The 17,806-nt window shown below is 49.3% G+C and overlaps 1 protein-coding gene across 2 annotated transcripts in view; it reads left to right on the top strand.

The window, feature by feature from the left end:
* Nucleotides 1–17,806, top strand: part of ttll7 (tubulin tyrosine ligase-like family, member 7) — a 298,339-nt gene that overhangs the window by 22,394 nt on the left and 258,139 nt on the right. For both annotated transcript variants that reach the window (XM_085983505.1, XM_085983503.1), the window contains exon 3: nt 11,519–11,659. In XM_085983505.1, coding sequence (XP_085839631.1) covers nt 11,519–11,659 — 141 coding nt within the window. The remainder of the gene's footprint in view (nt 1–11,518; nt 11,660–17,806) is intronic.

Here is a 17,806-nt window from a genome sequence, read left to right as displayed (position 1 = left end):
GATAACTGATTGGGAGTATCTGTAGGAAAATCTAGGCCATGGTCTCTTCCAGCCTTGAGATTTTCTGTGTTCCTGCATTCAGTTTGACTGTCCATCAATGTGAAATAATGAGCTATAGATAGTGAGGATAGAATATTGAACAAAGCTAAAAGGATCAGTCTCTGGGGAAATCACATTTGCATTATTCCATTTGCAAGAAAAGAAGGGAGAAGGCTCCGATGTTCAGCAGCCTTGGGCTTCTCAGTTGATCTAATCTTGGAGTGCTGGAGATGTGCTCAGACAATCCTTTCCTGGGGCGAACATTACAATGTGACAAAACATGCACTGGGTCCTCTCACTACACACCCCTTTACCAGGGCGGAGTGGCTGCTATTCTGGGATGGCCATTGCAAACATGCTCAGGTGGAATTTCTCTATTGTAGTGAAGACATTACAGCCCATTTACAACAAATTGGATAAAGCCTTTGTACAAATAGAGGACAAATGTATTTCGTACGATTACACAAATGTGTTTGTTACTAATATTGTGCAGGATTATGTGCAGCAACATGCCACCAACCACAGAGCCTTTCTCTGTGTACATTAACTTGCACGGCTCCCATTCTTACCACCTGCTGAAAGCTATTTCCACACGTTGCCAAGAATGACGTCTGCACACATTTATTTTTACTGGGAGTCCATAGGGTGTGTCCCAAACTCCTGCCTGCAGATGAATCCATACTGGCTACATTGCCACAAGATTGAGGCTGAGCATTCTGTTACTGAATTGTATTGCTGCTTTCAGGAGTCCACACCCCATTGTACTGCTGTCTAGAGGAGTCCACGCCCCATTGTACTGCTGTCTAGAGGAGTCCACACCCCATGGTATTGCTGTCTAGAGGAGTCCACACCCCATTGTACTGCTGTCTAGAGGAGTCCACGCCCCATTGTATTGCTGTCTTCAGGAGTCCACACCCCATTGTACTGCTGTCTAGAGGAGTCCACACCCCATGGTATTGCTGTCTAGAGGAGTCCACACCCCATTGTACTGCTGTCTAGAGGAGTCCACACCCCATGGTATTGCTGTCTAGAGGAGTCCATGCCCCATTGTATTGCTGTCTAGAGGAGTCCATGCCCCATTGTATTGCTGTCTTCAGGAGTCCATGCCCCATGGTATTGCTGTCTAGAGGAGTCCATGCCCCATTGTACTGCTGTCTAGAGGAGTCCACGCCCCATTGTATTGCTGTCTAGAGGAGTCCATGCCCCATTGTATTGCTGTCTAGAGGAGTCCACGCCCCATTGTATTGCTGTCTAGAGGAGTCCTTGCCCCATTGTATTGCTGTCTAGATGAGTCCATGCCCCATTGTATTGCTGTCTAGAGGAGTCCATGCCCCATTGTATTGCTGTCTAGAGGACTCCACACCCCATTGTATTGCTGTCTAGAGGACTCGACACCCCATTGTATTGCTGTCTAGAGTCCCTGCCCCATTGTATTGCTGTCTAGAGGAGTCCATGCCCCATTGTATTGCTGTCTCCAGGAGTCCATGCCCCATTGTATTGCTGTCTAGAGGAGTCCATGCCCCATTGTATTGCTGTCTAGATGAGTCCATGCCCCATTGTATTGCTGTCTAGAGGAGTCCACGCCCCATTGTATTGCTGTCTAGAGGAGTCCATGCCCCATTGTATTGCTGTCTAGAGGAGTCCTTGCCCCATTGTATTGCTGTCTAGAGGAGTCCATGCCCCATTGTATTGCTGTCTAGAGGAGTCCATGCCCCATTGTATTGCTGTCTTCAGGAGTCCATGCCCCATTGTATTGCTGTCTAGAGGAGTCCATGCCCCATTGTATTGCTGTCTAGAGGAGTCCATGCCCCATTGTATTGCTGTCTAGAGGACTCCACACCCCATTGTATTGCTGTCTAGAGGACTCGACACCCCATTGTATTGCTGTCTAGAGTCCATGCCCCATTGTATTGCTGTCTCCAGGAGTCCATGCCCCATTGTATTGCTGTCTAGAGGAGTCCATGCCCCATTGTATTGCTGTCTAGAGGAGTCCTTGCCCCATTGTATTGCTGTCTAGAGGAGTCCATGCCCCATTGTATTGCTGTCTAAAGGAGTCCATGCCCCATTGTATTGCTGCCTAGAGGAGTCCTTGCCCCATTGTATTGCTGTCTAGATGAGTCCTTGCCCCATTGTATTGCTGTCTAGAGGAGTCCACGCCCCATTGTATTGCTGTCTAGAGGAGTCCACGCCCCATTGTATTGCTGTCTAGATGAGTCCATGCCCCATTGTATTGCTGTCTAGAGGAGTCCACGCCCCATTGTATTGCTGTCTAGAGGAGTCCACGCCCCATTGTATTGCTGTCGAGAGGAGTGCTTTCCCCATTGTATTGCTGTCTAGAGGAGTCCATGCCCCATTGTATTGCTGTCTAGAGGAGTCCATGCCCCATTGTATTGCTGTCTAGAGCAGTCCATGCCCCATTGTATTTCTGTCTAGAGGAGTCCATGCCCCATTGTATTGCTGTCTAGAGGAGTCCATGCCCCATTGTATTGCTGTCTAGTGGAGTCCACGCCCCATTGTATTGCTGTCTAGAGGAGTCCATGACCCATTGTATTGCTGTCTAGAGGAGTCCACGCCCCATTGTATTGCTGTCTAGAGGAGTCCTTGCCCCATTGTATTGCTGTCTAGATGAGTCCATGCCCCATTGTATTGCTGTCTAGAGGAGTCCATGCCCATTGTATTGCTGTCTAGAGGAGTCCACGCCCCATTGTATTGCTGTCTAGAGGAGTCCTTGCCCCATTGTATTGCTGTCTAGATGAGTCCATGCCCCATTGTATTGCTGTCTAGAGGAGTCCATGCCCCATTGTATTGCTGTCTAGAGGAGTCCACACCCCATTGTATTGCTGTCTAGAGGAGTCCATGCCCCATTGTATTGCTGTCTAGAAGAGTCCACGCCCCATTGTATTGCTGTCTAGAAGAGTCCACGCCCCATTGTATTGCTGTCTAGATGAGTCCATGCCCCATTGTATTGCTGTCTAGAGGAGTCCATGCCCCATTGTATTGCTGTCTAGAGGAGTCCACACCCCATTGTATTGCTGTCTAGAGGAGTCCATGCCCCATTGTATTGCTGTCTAGAAGAGTCCACGCCCCATTGTATTGCTGTCTAGAAGAGTCCACGCCCCATTGTATTGCTGTCTAGAGGAGTCCATGCCCCATTGTATTGCTGTCTAGAAGAGTCCACGCCCCATTGTATTGCTGTCAAGAAGAGTCCACGCCCCATTGTATTGCTGTCTAGAGGAGTCCATGCCCCATTGTATTGCTGTCTCCAGGAGTCCACGCCCCATTGTATTGCTGTCTCCAGGAGTCCATGCCCCATTGTATTGCTGTCTCCAGGAGTCCACACCCCATTGTATTGCTGTCTAGAGGAGTCCATGCCCCATTGTATTGCTGTCTAGAGGGGTCCATGCCCCATTGTATTGCTGTCTAGAGGGGTCCATGCCCCATTGTATTGCTGTCTAGAGGAGTCCATGCCCCATTGTATTGCTGTCTAGAGGGGTCCATGCCCCATTGTATTGCTGTCTAGAGGGGTCCATGCCCCATTGTATTGCTGTCTTCAGGAGTCCACACTGATTGATCCGCCACATGACCTCCCCAATTACAGAGCTGCCAATTTTCCATATTTGGTACAGATGCTGCAAACATCTGAGTGAACCTGGGCTCGCTGACTTTCTTTGCGGAGACTCTTCCGAGTTTTTGAGCAGCATGAGGATGTTTGCAGGGCATCACTTTCTTCCTCACCCGACCCTGAAGTGGCCAGCCCCAAGCCACCCCTGAAGTGGTGGTGCTCCCTGCCTGGCCTGACCTCACTTTGACCCCGAGACCATTGGCTCTGTGTCCAGCTTCGAACGAAACCCTGAAGCAGCTAGCTTGCCGCCCAGCACCTTCACCATTTGGAATCAGAAAATGGATGCCAATCCGGACCCAGCGGCAGGAACCTGGAGGATATCACAGAGAAAGATGTGTTTTAATAGGTGCAGCTGTCCCTACACCACAGTCGGTGGCCAGAGTTGTCCAGGGCACACACCTGAAACAAGCGTTATGCCCATTGCCTATGCACATCGTGGGGAGGTGGGCCTAATGCTGACTTCAGGCCCTTTTGCAGAATTGGCTCACGCTTGACCACAGTGTACGGCATGCATGCTGCAGTCAGTTTTATCAGACGCACAGCAGCCTAACCTGCGCCTTTAACGGGACTGCTGGAGACTATCTCCAAAATAGGTAGGTGGCCTGGTTGAGTCCGTGTTTCATATATATGTTGAGTGCGAGAGGTTGCAGCCCCCGTTCGATTATTTGAGGGGGCTTGTTGTGGAGGAATTTCAAATCACTCTACACAAGTCCAAGGTCGAGAGTCCAAACACCCTTTATTCGCACCGGTGGGGCGACAGCCTGCTTCCGCCTTCGTCAAGCTTCTCCGAATTGTTACAGCAGTTAGTAGATATTTATACAGACAGTTTGATGTGCTATACATTGCTCCCGCCTACCTTCGAGAATGTTCTGTGTTATAACACCATTTTTATCTCTTATCAGCATTTGTTTACTGGCCGTTTGTCCTAGTCCCAAGAACTGTTGACTTTGTGTCTGCTTCCTGATCTACTTAATGTCCTTGGGATATTGTTAGGCCGTCTGGTTTCTAGGGCGGTTACACATCCTGACCATCCCCTTTGTTTTGCAACATTTGCATTTCTATATTTTTGATTAAATCTTGTAGCCAGCCTAGTTAGGCGATTATGTGAGGTAATACTATGCACCGCCTCTGCCGACCACTCCCGGCACAGAGCCAAATCCCCACCATGCACCCCCACTCCACACCAACCACCAGACATCTTCTTTTCCTCCTTTCAATCCCCCCTTTTGGCCCTTGGCCACGCTGGCCCAAGGTGGCCATACGGGTACTTACAACTGATATGGATTCTCAAGTTCCCCATTTTCCGCCTTTTTCATGGCTTTTACTAGTCTCTCTACCTTTTGCTTTCTATATTTGCGACAGCAGTTTAATAACAGGTATATCATGACTATCACTTGTCGGCATCCCAGTATGTGTGATATTCTCATCCAAGGGTGTACCTGCACATTTAGGCCCCAATTCCAGATTGTTTCATACCATGGAGCGTTGTCCAAGTTTTTGATCTCCCTCTCAGTTTTCTTGATTTCCCACTGTAACTTGTGGTACTGCTTAACCATGTTGTCTAGTTTGTGGTTAATCTCAGTTAAGTGCTGTGGGAGTTCTGGGATTTTAGGTCCTTTAGGTATTATGTAATTTCGCAATTCCCCTTTAGTGTTTTCCGTGGCGTTGAGGGATACTCGTGGTCTGTTATATATTGCCACTAAATGCTGGTGCCCAGTTGTCACAGGAGTTCAGGGTAGAAGCAGAAGCTTGCATTGTCCATTGGGCACCTGAGAGGCCCATCACTGTACTGTTTCTCATTTGTGGTCACACAATATTCCCCTCTGCCCCGGTATGCAAAACGAGCTGGCTCGTATCGGGCCTGTGTGATTTCTACAGTACAATTTGTAGTCTTATTGAATCCACATCATGCCTGTTCTCCAGTCCCTACTGGGTGCGGGCACATTACTGTGTTTTCATATTCTTTGCATCCTGTTAGAGATATACCTACCAGTATTGCACCCACGCTGGGCATTGGTTCCTCTTTTGTGGCATAGCTACGGGTTGGGTCATACCTTACATGGGCCTTTCCCTGATTCATCCCGATATTTTCTACTTGGTACAGGGGATAGGATGATTGGCCGTTGGTCATTACTGGAATCATCATAACCAACCCGAGGTATTGTGGGAGGTTAGTTGTACAGTTTGTGTCCGTAGGATATACTCGGATCAGGCCTCGTAATTGACCTGCCGTCATGTTGCCTGAGCTCTACTGGCTAAGTCTTTCAGTTTCTTGTTGCTTATCCAGCTGGGGAGCTCCCCCTGATGTAACTGGTTCATGTTAGCATGGACTTGGCCTGTTATCCATGACCCATAAGCGTGACAACATTTCCGCCCTAGTTTGCCCTTCATTATACTCAATGGCATTTATTAGACGGTTAGTGGTTTTTGCGTGGGCTTCTAGGATATGGGTAATTCCCAATAGGATTTCCACCGTGTGGGTCCCCAGCTGACTCTCTTGTTGAGCCTCAGTGTTTGTCTGCTTCAATACCGGTTTCAGTTTTTCACTCAGACTTTCGAGTTCCCTGTCTACTGCCTCGATGTCTAAGGCATTAACTAGTAATGTCCCTGTGTTAAATCCTGCTCCCACATCTCCTAGCACACTTCTTTTCCTTCTAACCCTCCTACTCAGCGTTCCCGATGCCTGGGAAGCTTGGTCTGTAACATTTTGTATCGGGTTTTATTTTATACAACTGCTGGGCTTGTGGGCTACACCACGCTGGGGCAGCACGGTGGCATAGTGGTTAGCACTGTTGCCTCAAAGCGTCAGGGACCCGGGTTCGAATCCGGCCTCGGGTGACTGTCTGTGTGGAGTTTGCACATTCTCCCCGTATTTGCGTGGGTTTTCTCCGGGTGCTCCGGTTTCCTCCCACAGTCCAAAGATGTGCGGGGTTAGGTTGATTGGCCATGATAAATTGACCCTTAGTGTTAGGGGGATTAAATACGTGGGGTTACGGGGATAGGGTGGGATATGTGTTGGTGTAGGGGTTATGGGGATCGGGTGGGACATGTGTCGGTGCAGGCTCGATGGGCCGAAATGGCCTCTATCTGTACTGTGAGGTTTCTGTGATTTCTGTGATATTGTTGACAAATTCAATACCACGTTATGACGCACGTTATCATATAATATTCTGCCATTGTCCACTAATACCAGTCCTTTTGGTGCTGGGGGTGACTCTGGACATTCCATGGGTTTTGGCGCGGTGATGGCTGTGGTTTGTAACGTCGTTGGTCTTGTTGTAGATGATGCTGTAGGCTCTGAGGGTAGTTGTTGTGTTTGGCTTGCAGGCCTTCCACCAGGGATTCTCTCCTGCTTCACCCCTGCAGGGTGTCTGCTCATTTCCAGGGTTTCCGGGTGAAGCCAGCACTAGTGTGGTATCGCCCTTCTTCCAGCTGGCATTCGGTCTCGTTCCAGCCCTCGAGGCAGACCGGTTTCCCCTCTGTGCGGGGAATGCACATTGGTGTTTGGTGTACGAGCGTCCCGCTGTTACACTAGCGCGTGCCCGTGCCTCCCTCTGTGTTGCCGGTTAAAGTTAAAGCTACGGCAAATATCAGTAGTAACTCCATAGTGGTGGTTTATCTGTGGGAACATAATAGCACAGAAATTCGGGTCAGAGGCTTCCCGCGGGTGCAAGCCTCCGACCTGCACTTACCTAGCGCGCCGGCCGTTGTGTTGTGGGGCCGCGTGGGATTCCGATCCTGGGCCTCCTCCAACTGCCGGCGCGCAGTGCTTGCGTATCCCAGGGGCGCAGTTAGTTCGAAGCGTCCCCTGGGATCACGTGGGCCATGGAGAGCCAATGGTAGCAGGGAATCTGTATTCATAGATTCGACAGGAAGACCTGTCAAATCCATGAATACAATTCAGCCCCAAAACATCACCAAAACTTCAAATAAATAAAAAAAAAACACATTTTTAAAATAACTATAAATTACATAAAATAACTATTTTAAACAATAATTTAAATTTTTGAAAAAATTAATTACATTTTCTAACGGGGCTCAAAATAAACTTACCTTTCTTTAAAGTATTTAAAAATAATAAACCTGTGGAAAAATGTTTTAATTTAACTTAATTCACCACTTACCTTGTTAAAAGCAGGCCTTGCAACTGCTTTTTACAAGCGTAACTCCTGGAGACTTACCCTCCCGGAGAAACCTGCAAAAAAAACGGAAGTTCCAGGCGTACGCGCTGCCTCTCCGGTGCACGCGTTCGACCTGTGAACCCCTTCCTATAAGGGAATGGAAGTTCCGGCTTCCCGCGCATGCGCAGTGCATGCACAAAACCGGCACTTTCGTTGGGCCTACGCGTGAGTACCCTGCACGTACTCACCCGTGGGGACCCGAAGTTCTGGCCCATAACGTGGTCTTGGTCATCACTAAGAGTTAGTGGCCATCTATTAAAGCAGTTTCTTATGCACTATATATTTTTAAGCTGGGACCAGTGTTTCCACCGTCCTTTACCATTCATATCTACACATGCACACATATCACTGGTCATTATAACTTCATAGGGTCCTGTCCACCGCGGGGCGAACCCTTCCTTAAATTTTTTTAGAAAGGCTATATTGCCTCGGGTAAGCCCTGCCACTATTCCTGAATGTGCTTGGAAGCTCTGGGATTTCCTTTCCCCATATTCATTAGCCGATACTCCTTTGCTCTGTGTTAGCCCCATTATTATTCCCCAGTTTATGGGGACCGCGCCCAACACGGGGGACACTGCACCTTTAAAGGCTGTGTAATCTGCCTCCCGCTGTGCCGGGGTGGGTGATATGGCCTCGCACCATGTGCCACCTCTGTGATTCTGTGGTAATAGTTCCCATTTATCTTCTGGCATTTTTGCTTGTACTAATCCTTTGACATCCTTATTATTTTTCCTTTTTCTGGGCTGTTATGAATTCATTAGCTCTCTTACTTAATTCGCAATACGATCGGGTTATTATATCACTGCCTTCTCTTTGGTTTTTTTTTTGCCTTCCCACCATTCTTGTTGATTGGCGGGAACAGCGTTGGGATCCCAATTACTTGCTAGCATTCTGGCTATCATTTCCTTATTCTTTTTGGCCACATATTCGGTCAGGGACCCTTTTGGTCCCCAATCCATCTCTCTATCCCCCATGGCTATTTGTTGTCAGAGGTAGCTCTCTTTTCCAAGACTCCTCCCGAGTGAGACGGATACTTGCAACTTATACCGACCTCGCACCGTTACTCTACGTTACCTAGATAACACAGTATTAGTAAGAGTCGTTTCACCTGGGGTTGTTATCCATAGGCTGCGTGGAGTCTCGTTCAGACCTGCAGATTTGGATCTCTCGGGCAGCCGACACGTAGCAGACTTCTACTTTGTCTTAACTATGTGTGGTTATTTTAAACATACTCACACGGTTGACATGCTTCCGTCTGCCGCTTTCTGCCATCCGCTGCGGGATCCTGCCGACTACGCCAATTGTTGTGGAGTAATTTCCAATCACTCTACACAAGTCCGAGGTCGAGAGTCCAAACAGCCTTTATTCGCACCGGTGGGGAGACAGCCTTCGTCAAGCTTCTCCGAATTGTTACAGCAGTTAGTAAATATTTATACAGACAGTTTGATGTGCTATAGATTGTTCCCGCCTACCTTCTAGAATGTTCTGCATTATAACATCATTTTTATCTCTTATCAGCATTTGTTTACTGGCCCTTTGTCCTAGTCCCAAGAACTGTTGATTTCTTGTCTGCTTCCTGATCTACTTAATGTCCTTGGGATATTGTTCGGCCGTCTGGTTTCTCGGGCGGTTACACATCTTGAGCATCCCCTTTGTCTTGTAACATTTGCATTTCTATATCCTTGATGAAATCTTGTCGCCAGCCCAGCTACGCGATTATGTGAGGTAATGCTATGCACCGCCTCTCCCGACCACCCCCAGCACAGAGCCAAATCCCCACCATGCACCCCCACTCCACACCAACCCCCAGACATCTTCTTCCCCCCCTTTCAGGGCTGCTCCTCAATTTCTGGCTCCACTTCTGATCTTTGGCCGCCCGGCAATAAAGGGGTAACGGGCAAAGTCGGAGGACATCCTTGTGGGTCTGCTGCTGGGGCCTGGCCATGGTGACCATCTCCACGTCCAGGATGAACGTGGCGCAGGGGGCCACTCCGACTACCTGCCTCTCTGCCGCGGCCCTGGAGAGGGAGCATGTGTTGCTCACCGGTGCGCCTGAGGCCTTCTGTAGCCAGTGGGCACCGCGAGGAATAGGCTGTGTTGTGGACACCATGGGCAGGATTTTCATTGGGCCGTGGAGGCGGGATTGGAGGCGTGTGGGGGTTTAAAATCCCAAAATCGGGGGGCACGAACCCATCCCGCCCCCAACCCGCCTCCATGCCAGTTTCAAAGGAGGTGGGTACCCGACCCGCCCTGGGACCCACCTCCCCGAGGCGGGAAGTGGATTAGTGCCAATTAACTGCCTGTTAACAGGTAGTTTTTAGCCTAATCCCTATTTTCATTGGTGAAATGTGGGATTCCCGACTGCTCCAAACCACGGCAAGTTAGCGAGGCAGGCCGTCGGGCTGAAGGGCTTGGAGGGGTCGAGATGTCCGGTGTTCAGGTGAGTGATGGGTGCATGAGTTCAGAGGTAAGTGTGTTTGGTGTGTTTAAAGTGTTTAAAGAAGTTTTACTTACATGTACTTACCTTTACAGCCTTCCTTCCTTCAGGTCTCGGGAGTCCCTCACCTCACCGGCACAGATAGCAGAATGGTCGTGAGCTGTCAAAAGTTCCAGCATTCAGCTTTTTCTTCCGGCGAGATCTCTAAATCAGCCTGAGAGGAAGGAATTAACCTGGAGTACAGATTTTTAGTGTTTGACAGCTTCAAACAGCTGTGAAACGCTGATAATTCATCTGTCAAAAGGTCTTGACTGATGAAATTTCAGTCTGTGACGTCACCTGTTGCTGGGTGGCCCTTAATTGGCCTGCTGAGCCCGCTGGGCGGGCTCAACAAGGTCAATCAAGTCAAAATCGCGTGGGTTGGCTAGAACTCGATGGAGGCGGGACTACAACCCCGAAAGTTGTAGTCCCACCTCCTACCCGCCTCCTCAATGAAAATCCAGCCCCAAGTTATTGAAGAAAAAGAAAAAAAAAAGACATTTGTTTACTTACCTGTACGTGGAGCCAGAAGAAGCAGGTGTGTTCCTTGTCAGAATGGTCAGCCACTGCTCACCCCCCCCAGTACCCCCCACTTTCCAGCCACACCCCCACCCCCTCCCCGCCGCACTCACGATAGGTCCAGTTACCGGCCAATCTTCATCTTGCTGCACTGCCGTTGGATGTGGGCCTAGAATCCCTGGCAAGCCAGGTCACATCTTGATTTTGCATGGTCCTCTTGGCTCATCAGTTGTGGCACATTTGCCACTTGGTTCAGCGCCCGAAAGTCAGGCACAAACCAATTTCTAGGCCCGTTTGTTTTCGGCATCCATTTTTGAAATGAGATAAGGGCAGAGTGACGTAAGAAGACTACTAGGCACTTGGTCCAAGCGTTAAACAAAACTTTAATCAACTGTTTTACAACATGGAGGTCTAGTTGTGTCCTTCACTAGTTCCTGTTAAGAATGTCCTGCGCAAGCTGGGCCCGTGCCCGAGTATTTATACTCTCCCTGGACAGCGCCACCCGCAGGCCACTCAGTATTATTTCATAAGTCTTTATTTCATGAATGACTGATTCATGTCACAGAGGTTCCATGTTAACATGTTAGCTCTTTTCCAAACTCTGGGAGATAAAGTGCAGAAACCTTGCCCCGTCTGTCCTCAGTATTCCGAAACAACGATATATATTTTTCTTTTCTTTAGATGTTCAAGGAACATCCAGTCTGGCACTGAAGAGTGGGATGCCATTTAAAAACACCGGAGTTGGAAAAAGAAACATCAGGATGAAGAAAAAGAAGAAAGGAGCTATCACAGCAAATTTCGCTGGCACAAAATATCAGATCGGTAAGAAAAATGTTCATTGACAAATTTGATTTATAGTCATGCAAGGAAATGTCTTCACTGAATGCCTGTCACTTCACTAGAACTCTCTCTCAATTCAGTGGAACCAGTAAGGTTATTATAGAATCATAAAATCGTATAGCACAGTAGGAGTCCATTCGGCCCATCGTGCCTGTGCCGGCTCTTTGAAAGAACATCCAATTAGTCCTGCTCCCTGCTCTTTTCCATAGTCCTGCAATTTTCTCCTTTTCAAGTATTTATCCAATTCCCTTTTGAAAGTTACTATTGAATCTGCTTCTACTACACGTTCAGGCTGTGCATTCCAGATAATAACAACTCGCTGCGTAAAAAACCCTCTCCTCGTCTCCCCCATGGATGTTTTTGCCAATTATCTTAAATCTGGTTCCTGACCCTCCTGCCCGTGGAAACAGTTTCTTCCTAGCTACACTATCAAAAGTCTTCGTACTTTTGAACGCCTCTGTTAAATCTCCGCTTAACCTTCTCTGCTCAAAGGAGAACAACCCCAGCTTCTCTAGTCTCGGCACGTAACTGAAGTCCCGCATCCCTGGTACCGTTCTAGTAGATCTCCCCCGCACCCTCTCCAAGGCCTTGATATCCTTCCTAAAGTGTGGTACCCAGGATTGAACGCAATACTCCAGCCGAGGCCTAACCAAAGTTTTATAAAAGGTTTAGCATAACTTCCTGGCTTTTGTAAACTCGGTATCTATTAATAAAACCAAGGATTTTTAACAGCTGTCTTAATTTATCCTGTCACCTTCAAAGATTTGTGCACAGAAACCCCCAGGTCTCTCTGTTCCTGCACCTCCTTTAATATTGTACCATGTTATTGAAATGTGCAGCCCTGCCCTCTAACTAGTGGATCTGGCCTGCTTCAAACTGTTCCCTGTGACTACAGGTCTCAAATCACTATAAGTATATCTGAAGAAGTTAAGCTCACTTCCGACTTTCATGATAATTAAATGGATGTCCCTTTTTTGTGGCTGGAGTGTTTTGGAATAGATGCAGCAGAGGAGTCTGCCCTTAAAATATATGGGAGAGGGGGTGGTGGGGGGATAATTAGGCATCCTCGCCCAGTGTCCCTCCAGGCTCCCTGTTGCCTTAAGTGCCTCCTCTGCCCTGTGCTAGGTGCCTTCCCTGTGCAAAACCTGCAGCCCTTCAGTAGCCGTTGGCTCCTGGCAACGTGGCCTTAGCGATCCCACTAGAGCCGCACAAGGAGTGTCACAGAACGGTGCAAATGGGACGACCTCATCGCTTTATTTTGTGAACAGTTGGCGAGGGGCATTGGCAATCATTGGTTCCGTAGTGACCAGAGGAGCACTTGCCTCCAAGGATTCTGTTAGGAAGACCAAAGAGTCTCGGTTTTGCCAAAAGCGGCTTCAAACTACGTCAGTTGATTCTGGTGGAAAATGAAAGCAGCAAAAACTAAGTATAGGCACAGACTTGAACTGTACATTTGTGCACTCCCCAGATCTCTACACTTGTACACTCCCCAGCACTCTACACTTGCCCATTCCCCAGCACTCTACACTTGCCCATTGCCCAGCACTCTACACTTGCCCATTGCCCAGCACTCTACACTTGCCCATTGCCCAGCACTCTACACTTGCCCATTGCCCAGCACTCTACACTTGCCCATTGCCCAGCTCTCTACACTTGCCCATTGCCCAGCACTCTACAATTGCCCATTGCCCAGCACTCTACACTTGCCCATTGCCCAGCACTCTACACTTGCCCATTGCCCAGCTCTCTACACTTTCCCATTGCCCAGCACTCTACACTTGCCCATTGCCCAGCTCTCTACACTTGCCCTTTGCCCAGCTCTCTACACTTGCCCATTCCCCAGCTCTCTACACTTGCCCATTGCCCAGCTCTCTACACTTGCCCATTGCCCAGCTCTCTACACTTGCCCTTTGCCCAGCTCTCTACACTTGCCCATTCCCCAGCTCTCTACACTTGCCCTTTGCCCAGCTCTCTACACTTGCCCATTCCCCAGCTCTCTACACTTGCCCATTGCCCAGCTCTCTACACTTGCCCATTGCCCAGCACTCTACAATTGCCCATTGCCCAGCACTCTACACTTGCCCATTGCCCAGCTCTCTACACTTGCCCATTGCCCAGCTCTCTACACTTGCCCATTGCCCAGCTCTCTACACTTGCCCATTGCCCAGCTCTCTACACTTGCCCATTGCCCAGCACTCTACACTTGCCCATTGCCCAGCTCTCTACACTTGCCCATTGCCCAGCTCTCTACACTTGCCCATTGCCCGGCTCTCTACACTTGCCCATTGCCCAGCTCTCTACACTTGCCCATTGCCCAGCTCTCTACACTTGCCCATTGCCCAGCTCTCTACACTTGCCCATTGCCCAGCTCTCTACACTTGCCCATTCCCCAGCTCTCTACACTTGCCCATTGCCCAGCTCTCTACACTTGCCCATTGCCCAGCACTCTACAATTGCCCATTGCCCAGCACTCTACACTTGCCCTTTGCCCAGCTCTCTACACTTGCCCATTGCCCAGCTCTCTACACTTGCCCATTGCCCAGCTCTCTACACTTGCCCATTGCCCAGCTCTCTACACTTGCCCATTGCCCAGCTCTCTACACTTGCCCATTGCCCAGCTCCCTACACTTGCCCATTGCCCAGCACTCTACACTTGCCCATTGCCCAGCTCTCTACACTTGCCCATTGCCCAGCTCTCTACACTTGCCCATTGCCCGGCTCTCTACACTTGCCCATTGCCCAGCTCTCTACACTTGCCCATTGCCCAGCTCTCTACACTTGCCCATTGCCCAGCTCTCTACACTTGCCCATTGCCCAGCTCTCTACACTTGCCCGTTGCCCAGCTCTCTACACTTGCCCATTGCCCAGCACTCTACACTTGCCCGTTGCCCAGCTCTCTACACTTGCCCATTGCCCAGCACTCTACACTTGCCCATTGCCCAGCTCTCTACACTTGCCCGTTGCCCAGCTCTCTACACTTGCCCGTTGCCCAGCTCTCTACACTTGCCCGTTGCCCAGCTCTCTACACTTGCCCGTTGCCCAGCACTCTACACTTATAGAAAGCAAAGAGTTGGAATAAACGGGTCATTTTCCAAGTGGCAGGCAGTGACTAGTGGGGTACCGCAAGGATCGGTCCTAGGACCCCAGCTATTCACAATGTATATTAATGATCTGGACGAGGGAATTGGATGTAATATCTCCAAATTTGCAGACGACACAAAGCTGGGTGGGAGGGTATGCTGTGAGGAGGACGTCATGAAACTCCAGTACGATTTGGACAGGTTGGGTGATTGGGCAGAAACATGGCAAATGTACTATAATGTGGATAAATGTGAGGTTATCCACTTTGGTGGCAAAAACAGGAAGGCAGACTATTATTTGAATGGCAATAGATTGGGAGAAGGGGAAGTGCAAAGAGACCTGGGTGTTCTTGTGCACCAGTCGCTGAAGGTAAGCATGCAGGTGCAGCAGGCGGTTAAGAAGGCAAATGGTATGTTGGCCTTCGTAGCAAGAGGGTTCGAGTACAGGAACAAGGATGTCTTGCTGCAGTTGTACAGGGCCTTGGTGAGACCACACCTTGAGTATTGTGTGCAGTTTTGGTCGCCTTATCTGAGGAAGGACGTTCTTGCCATGGAGGGAGTGCAGCGAAGATTCACCAGGCTGATACCTGGGATGGCAGGAATGACATATGAGGAGAGATTGTGTTGATTGGGCTTATACTCACTGGAGTTTAGAAGAATGAGAGGGGATCTCATCGAAACCTATAAAATTCTGTCAGGCCTGGACAGACTAGATGCATGAAGGATGTTTCCGATGGCCGGGGAGTCCAGAACCAGGGGTCATAGTCTAAGGATAAGGGGTAAGCCATTTAGGACTGAGATGAGGAGGAATTTCTTCACCCAGAGAGTGGTGAACCTGTGGAATTCTCTGCCACAGAGGGCGGTGGAGGCCAGTTCATTAAATATATTCAAGAAGGAGTTGGATATATTTCTTAAGGCTAAAGGGATGAAGGGATATGGGGAGAAGGCAGGGACAGGGTATTGAATTTGGATGATCAGCCATGATCTCATTGAATGGCGGAGCAGGCTCGAGGGGCCGAATGGCCTATTCCTGCTCCTATCGTCTATGTTTCTATGTTTCTATGCCCATTGCCCAGCCCTCTACACTTACCCATTGCCCAGCTCTCTACACTTGCCCATTGCCCAGCTCTCTACACTTGTGCATTGCCCAGCTCTCTACACTTGCCCATTGCCCAGCCCTCTACACTTACCCATTGCCCAGCTCTCTGCACTTGCCCATTGCCCAGCTCTCTACACTTGTGCATTGCCCAGCTCTCTACACTTGCCCATTGCCCAGCTCTTTACACTTGCCCATTGCCCAGCTCTCTACACTTGTACACTCCCCAGCTCTCTACACTTACCCATTGCCCAGCTCTCTACACTTGCCCATTGCCCAGCTCTCTACACTTGTGCATTGCCCAGCTCTCTACACTTGCCCATTGCCCAGCTCTCTACACTTGCCCATTGCCCAGCTCTCTACACTTGCCCATTGCCCAGCTCTCTACACTTGCCCATTGCCCAGCTCTCTACATTCGTGCATTGCAATGACAGACAGCATTGTTTATGGTCTTGGAAACAATTTACTGAGTTTGACTGAGAAGGGTTTAACTTAGAGCAAAACTTTGCATGTACCTGATTGCTGCATGATTGCTGCATGTACCCAATTGACGCGTGTACTCGATTGCCGTGTGTACTCGATTGCTGCGTGTACTCGATTGCCGTGTGTACTCCATTGCTGCGTGTACTTGATTGCCGCGTGTACTCGATTGCTGCGTGTACTCGATTGCCACATGTACTCGATTGCTGCGTGGAATCGATTGTCAAGTGTACTCCATTGCTGCGTGTACCTGATTGCTGCGTGTACCCAATTGATGCGTGTACTCGATTGCCGTGTGTACTCCATTGCTGCGTGTACTTGATTGCCGCGTGTACTCGATTGCTGCGTGTACTCGATTGCCACATGTACTCGATTGCTGCGTGTAATCGATTGTCAAGTGTACTCCATTGCTGCGTGTACCTGATTGCTGCGTGTACCCAATTGACGCGTGTACTCGGTTGCCGTGTGTACTCGATTGCTGCGTGTATTCGATTGCCGCGTGTACTCGATTGCTGCGTGTACTCGATTGCTGCATGTACCCGATTGCTGCGTGTACTCGATTGCTGCGTATACCCGATTGCTGCGTGTACTCGATTGCCACATGTACTCGATTGCTGCGTGTAATCGATTGTCAAGTGTACTCCATTGCTGCGTGTACTCGATTGCTGCGTGTACTCGGTTGCTGCGTACACCCGATTGCTGCATGTACTCGATTGCTGCGTGTACTCGATTGCTGCGTGTACTCGATTGCTGCGTGTACCCGATTGTTGCGTGTACTCAATTGCTGCGTGTACTCGATTGCTGCGTGTATCCGATTGCTGCGTGTATCCGATTGCTGCATGTACTCGATTGCTGCGTGTACTCGATTGCTGCATGTACTCGATTGCTGCGTGTGCTCGATTGCTGCGTGTACTCGATTGCTGCATGTACTCGATTGCTGTGTGTACTCGATTGCCGCGTTTACTCGATTGCTGCGTGTATCCGATTGCTGCGTGTACTCGATTGCTGCGTGTACTCGATTGCTGGGTGTATTCGATTGCTGCGTGAAGTTGATTGCTGCGTGTACTCGATTGCTGCGTTTATCTGATTGCTGCGTGTACTCGATTGCTGCGTTTACTCGATTGCTGCGTGTATTTGATTGCTGCGTGTACTCGATTGCTGCATTTACTCGATTGCTGCGTGTACCCGATTGTTGCGTGTATCCGATTGTTGCGTGTACTCGATTGCTGCGTGTACTCGATTGCTGCGTGTACTCGATTGCTGCATTTATCCGAATGCTGTGTGTGTTTGATTGCTGCGTTTATCCGATTGCTGCGTGTACCCAATTGCTGTGTGTACTCGATTGCTGCGTGTATTCGATTGCTGCGTGTACTCGCTTGCTGCGCGTATCCAATTGCTGCGTTTATCCGATTGCTGCGTGTACCCGATTGCTGCGTGTATTCGATTGCTGCATGAACTCGATTGCTGCATGTA

Source organism: Somniosus microcephalus, chromosome 3 (assembly GCF_052327205.1).
Source record: "Somniosus microcephalus isolate GS21.2 chromosome 3, FLI_Smic_1.0, whole genome shotgun sequence".
Lineage (NCBI taxonomy): Eukaryota > Metazoa > Chordata > Chondrichthyes > Squaliformes > Somniosidae > Somniosus > Somniosus microcephalus.
This window is presented reverse-complemented; position numbering and strand designations above follow the sequence as displayed.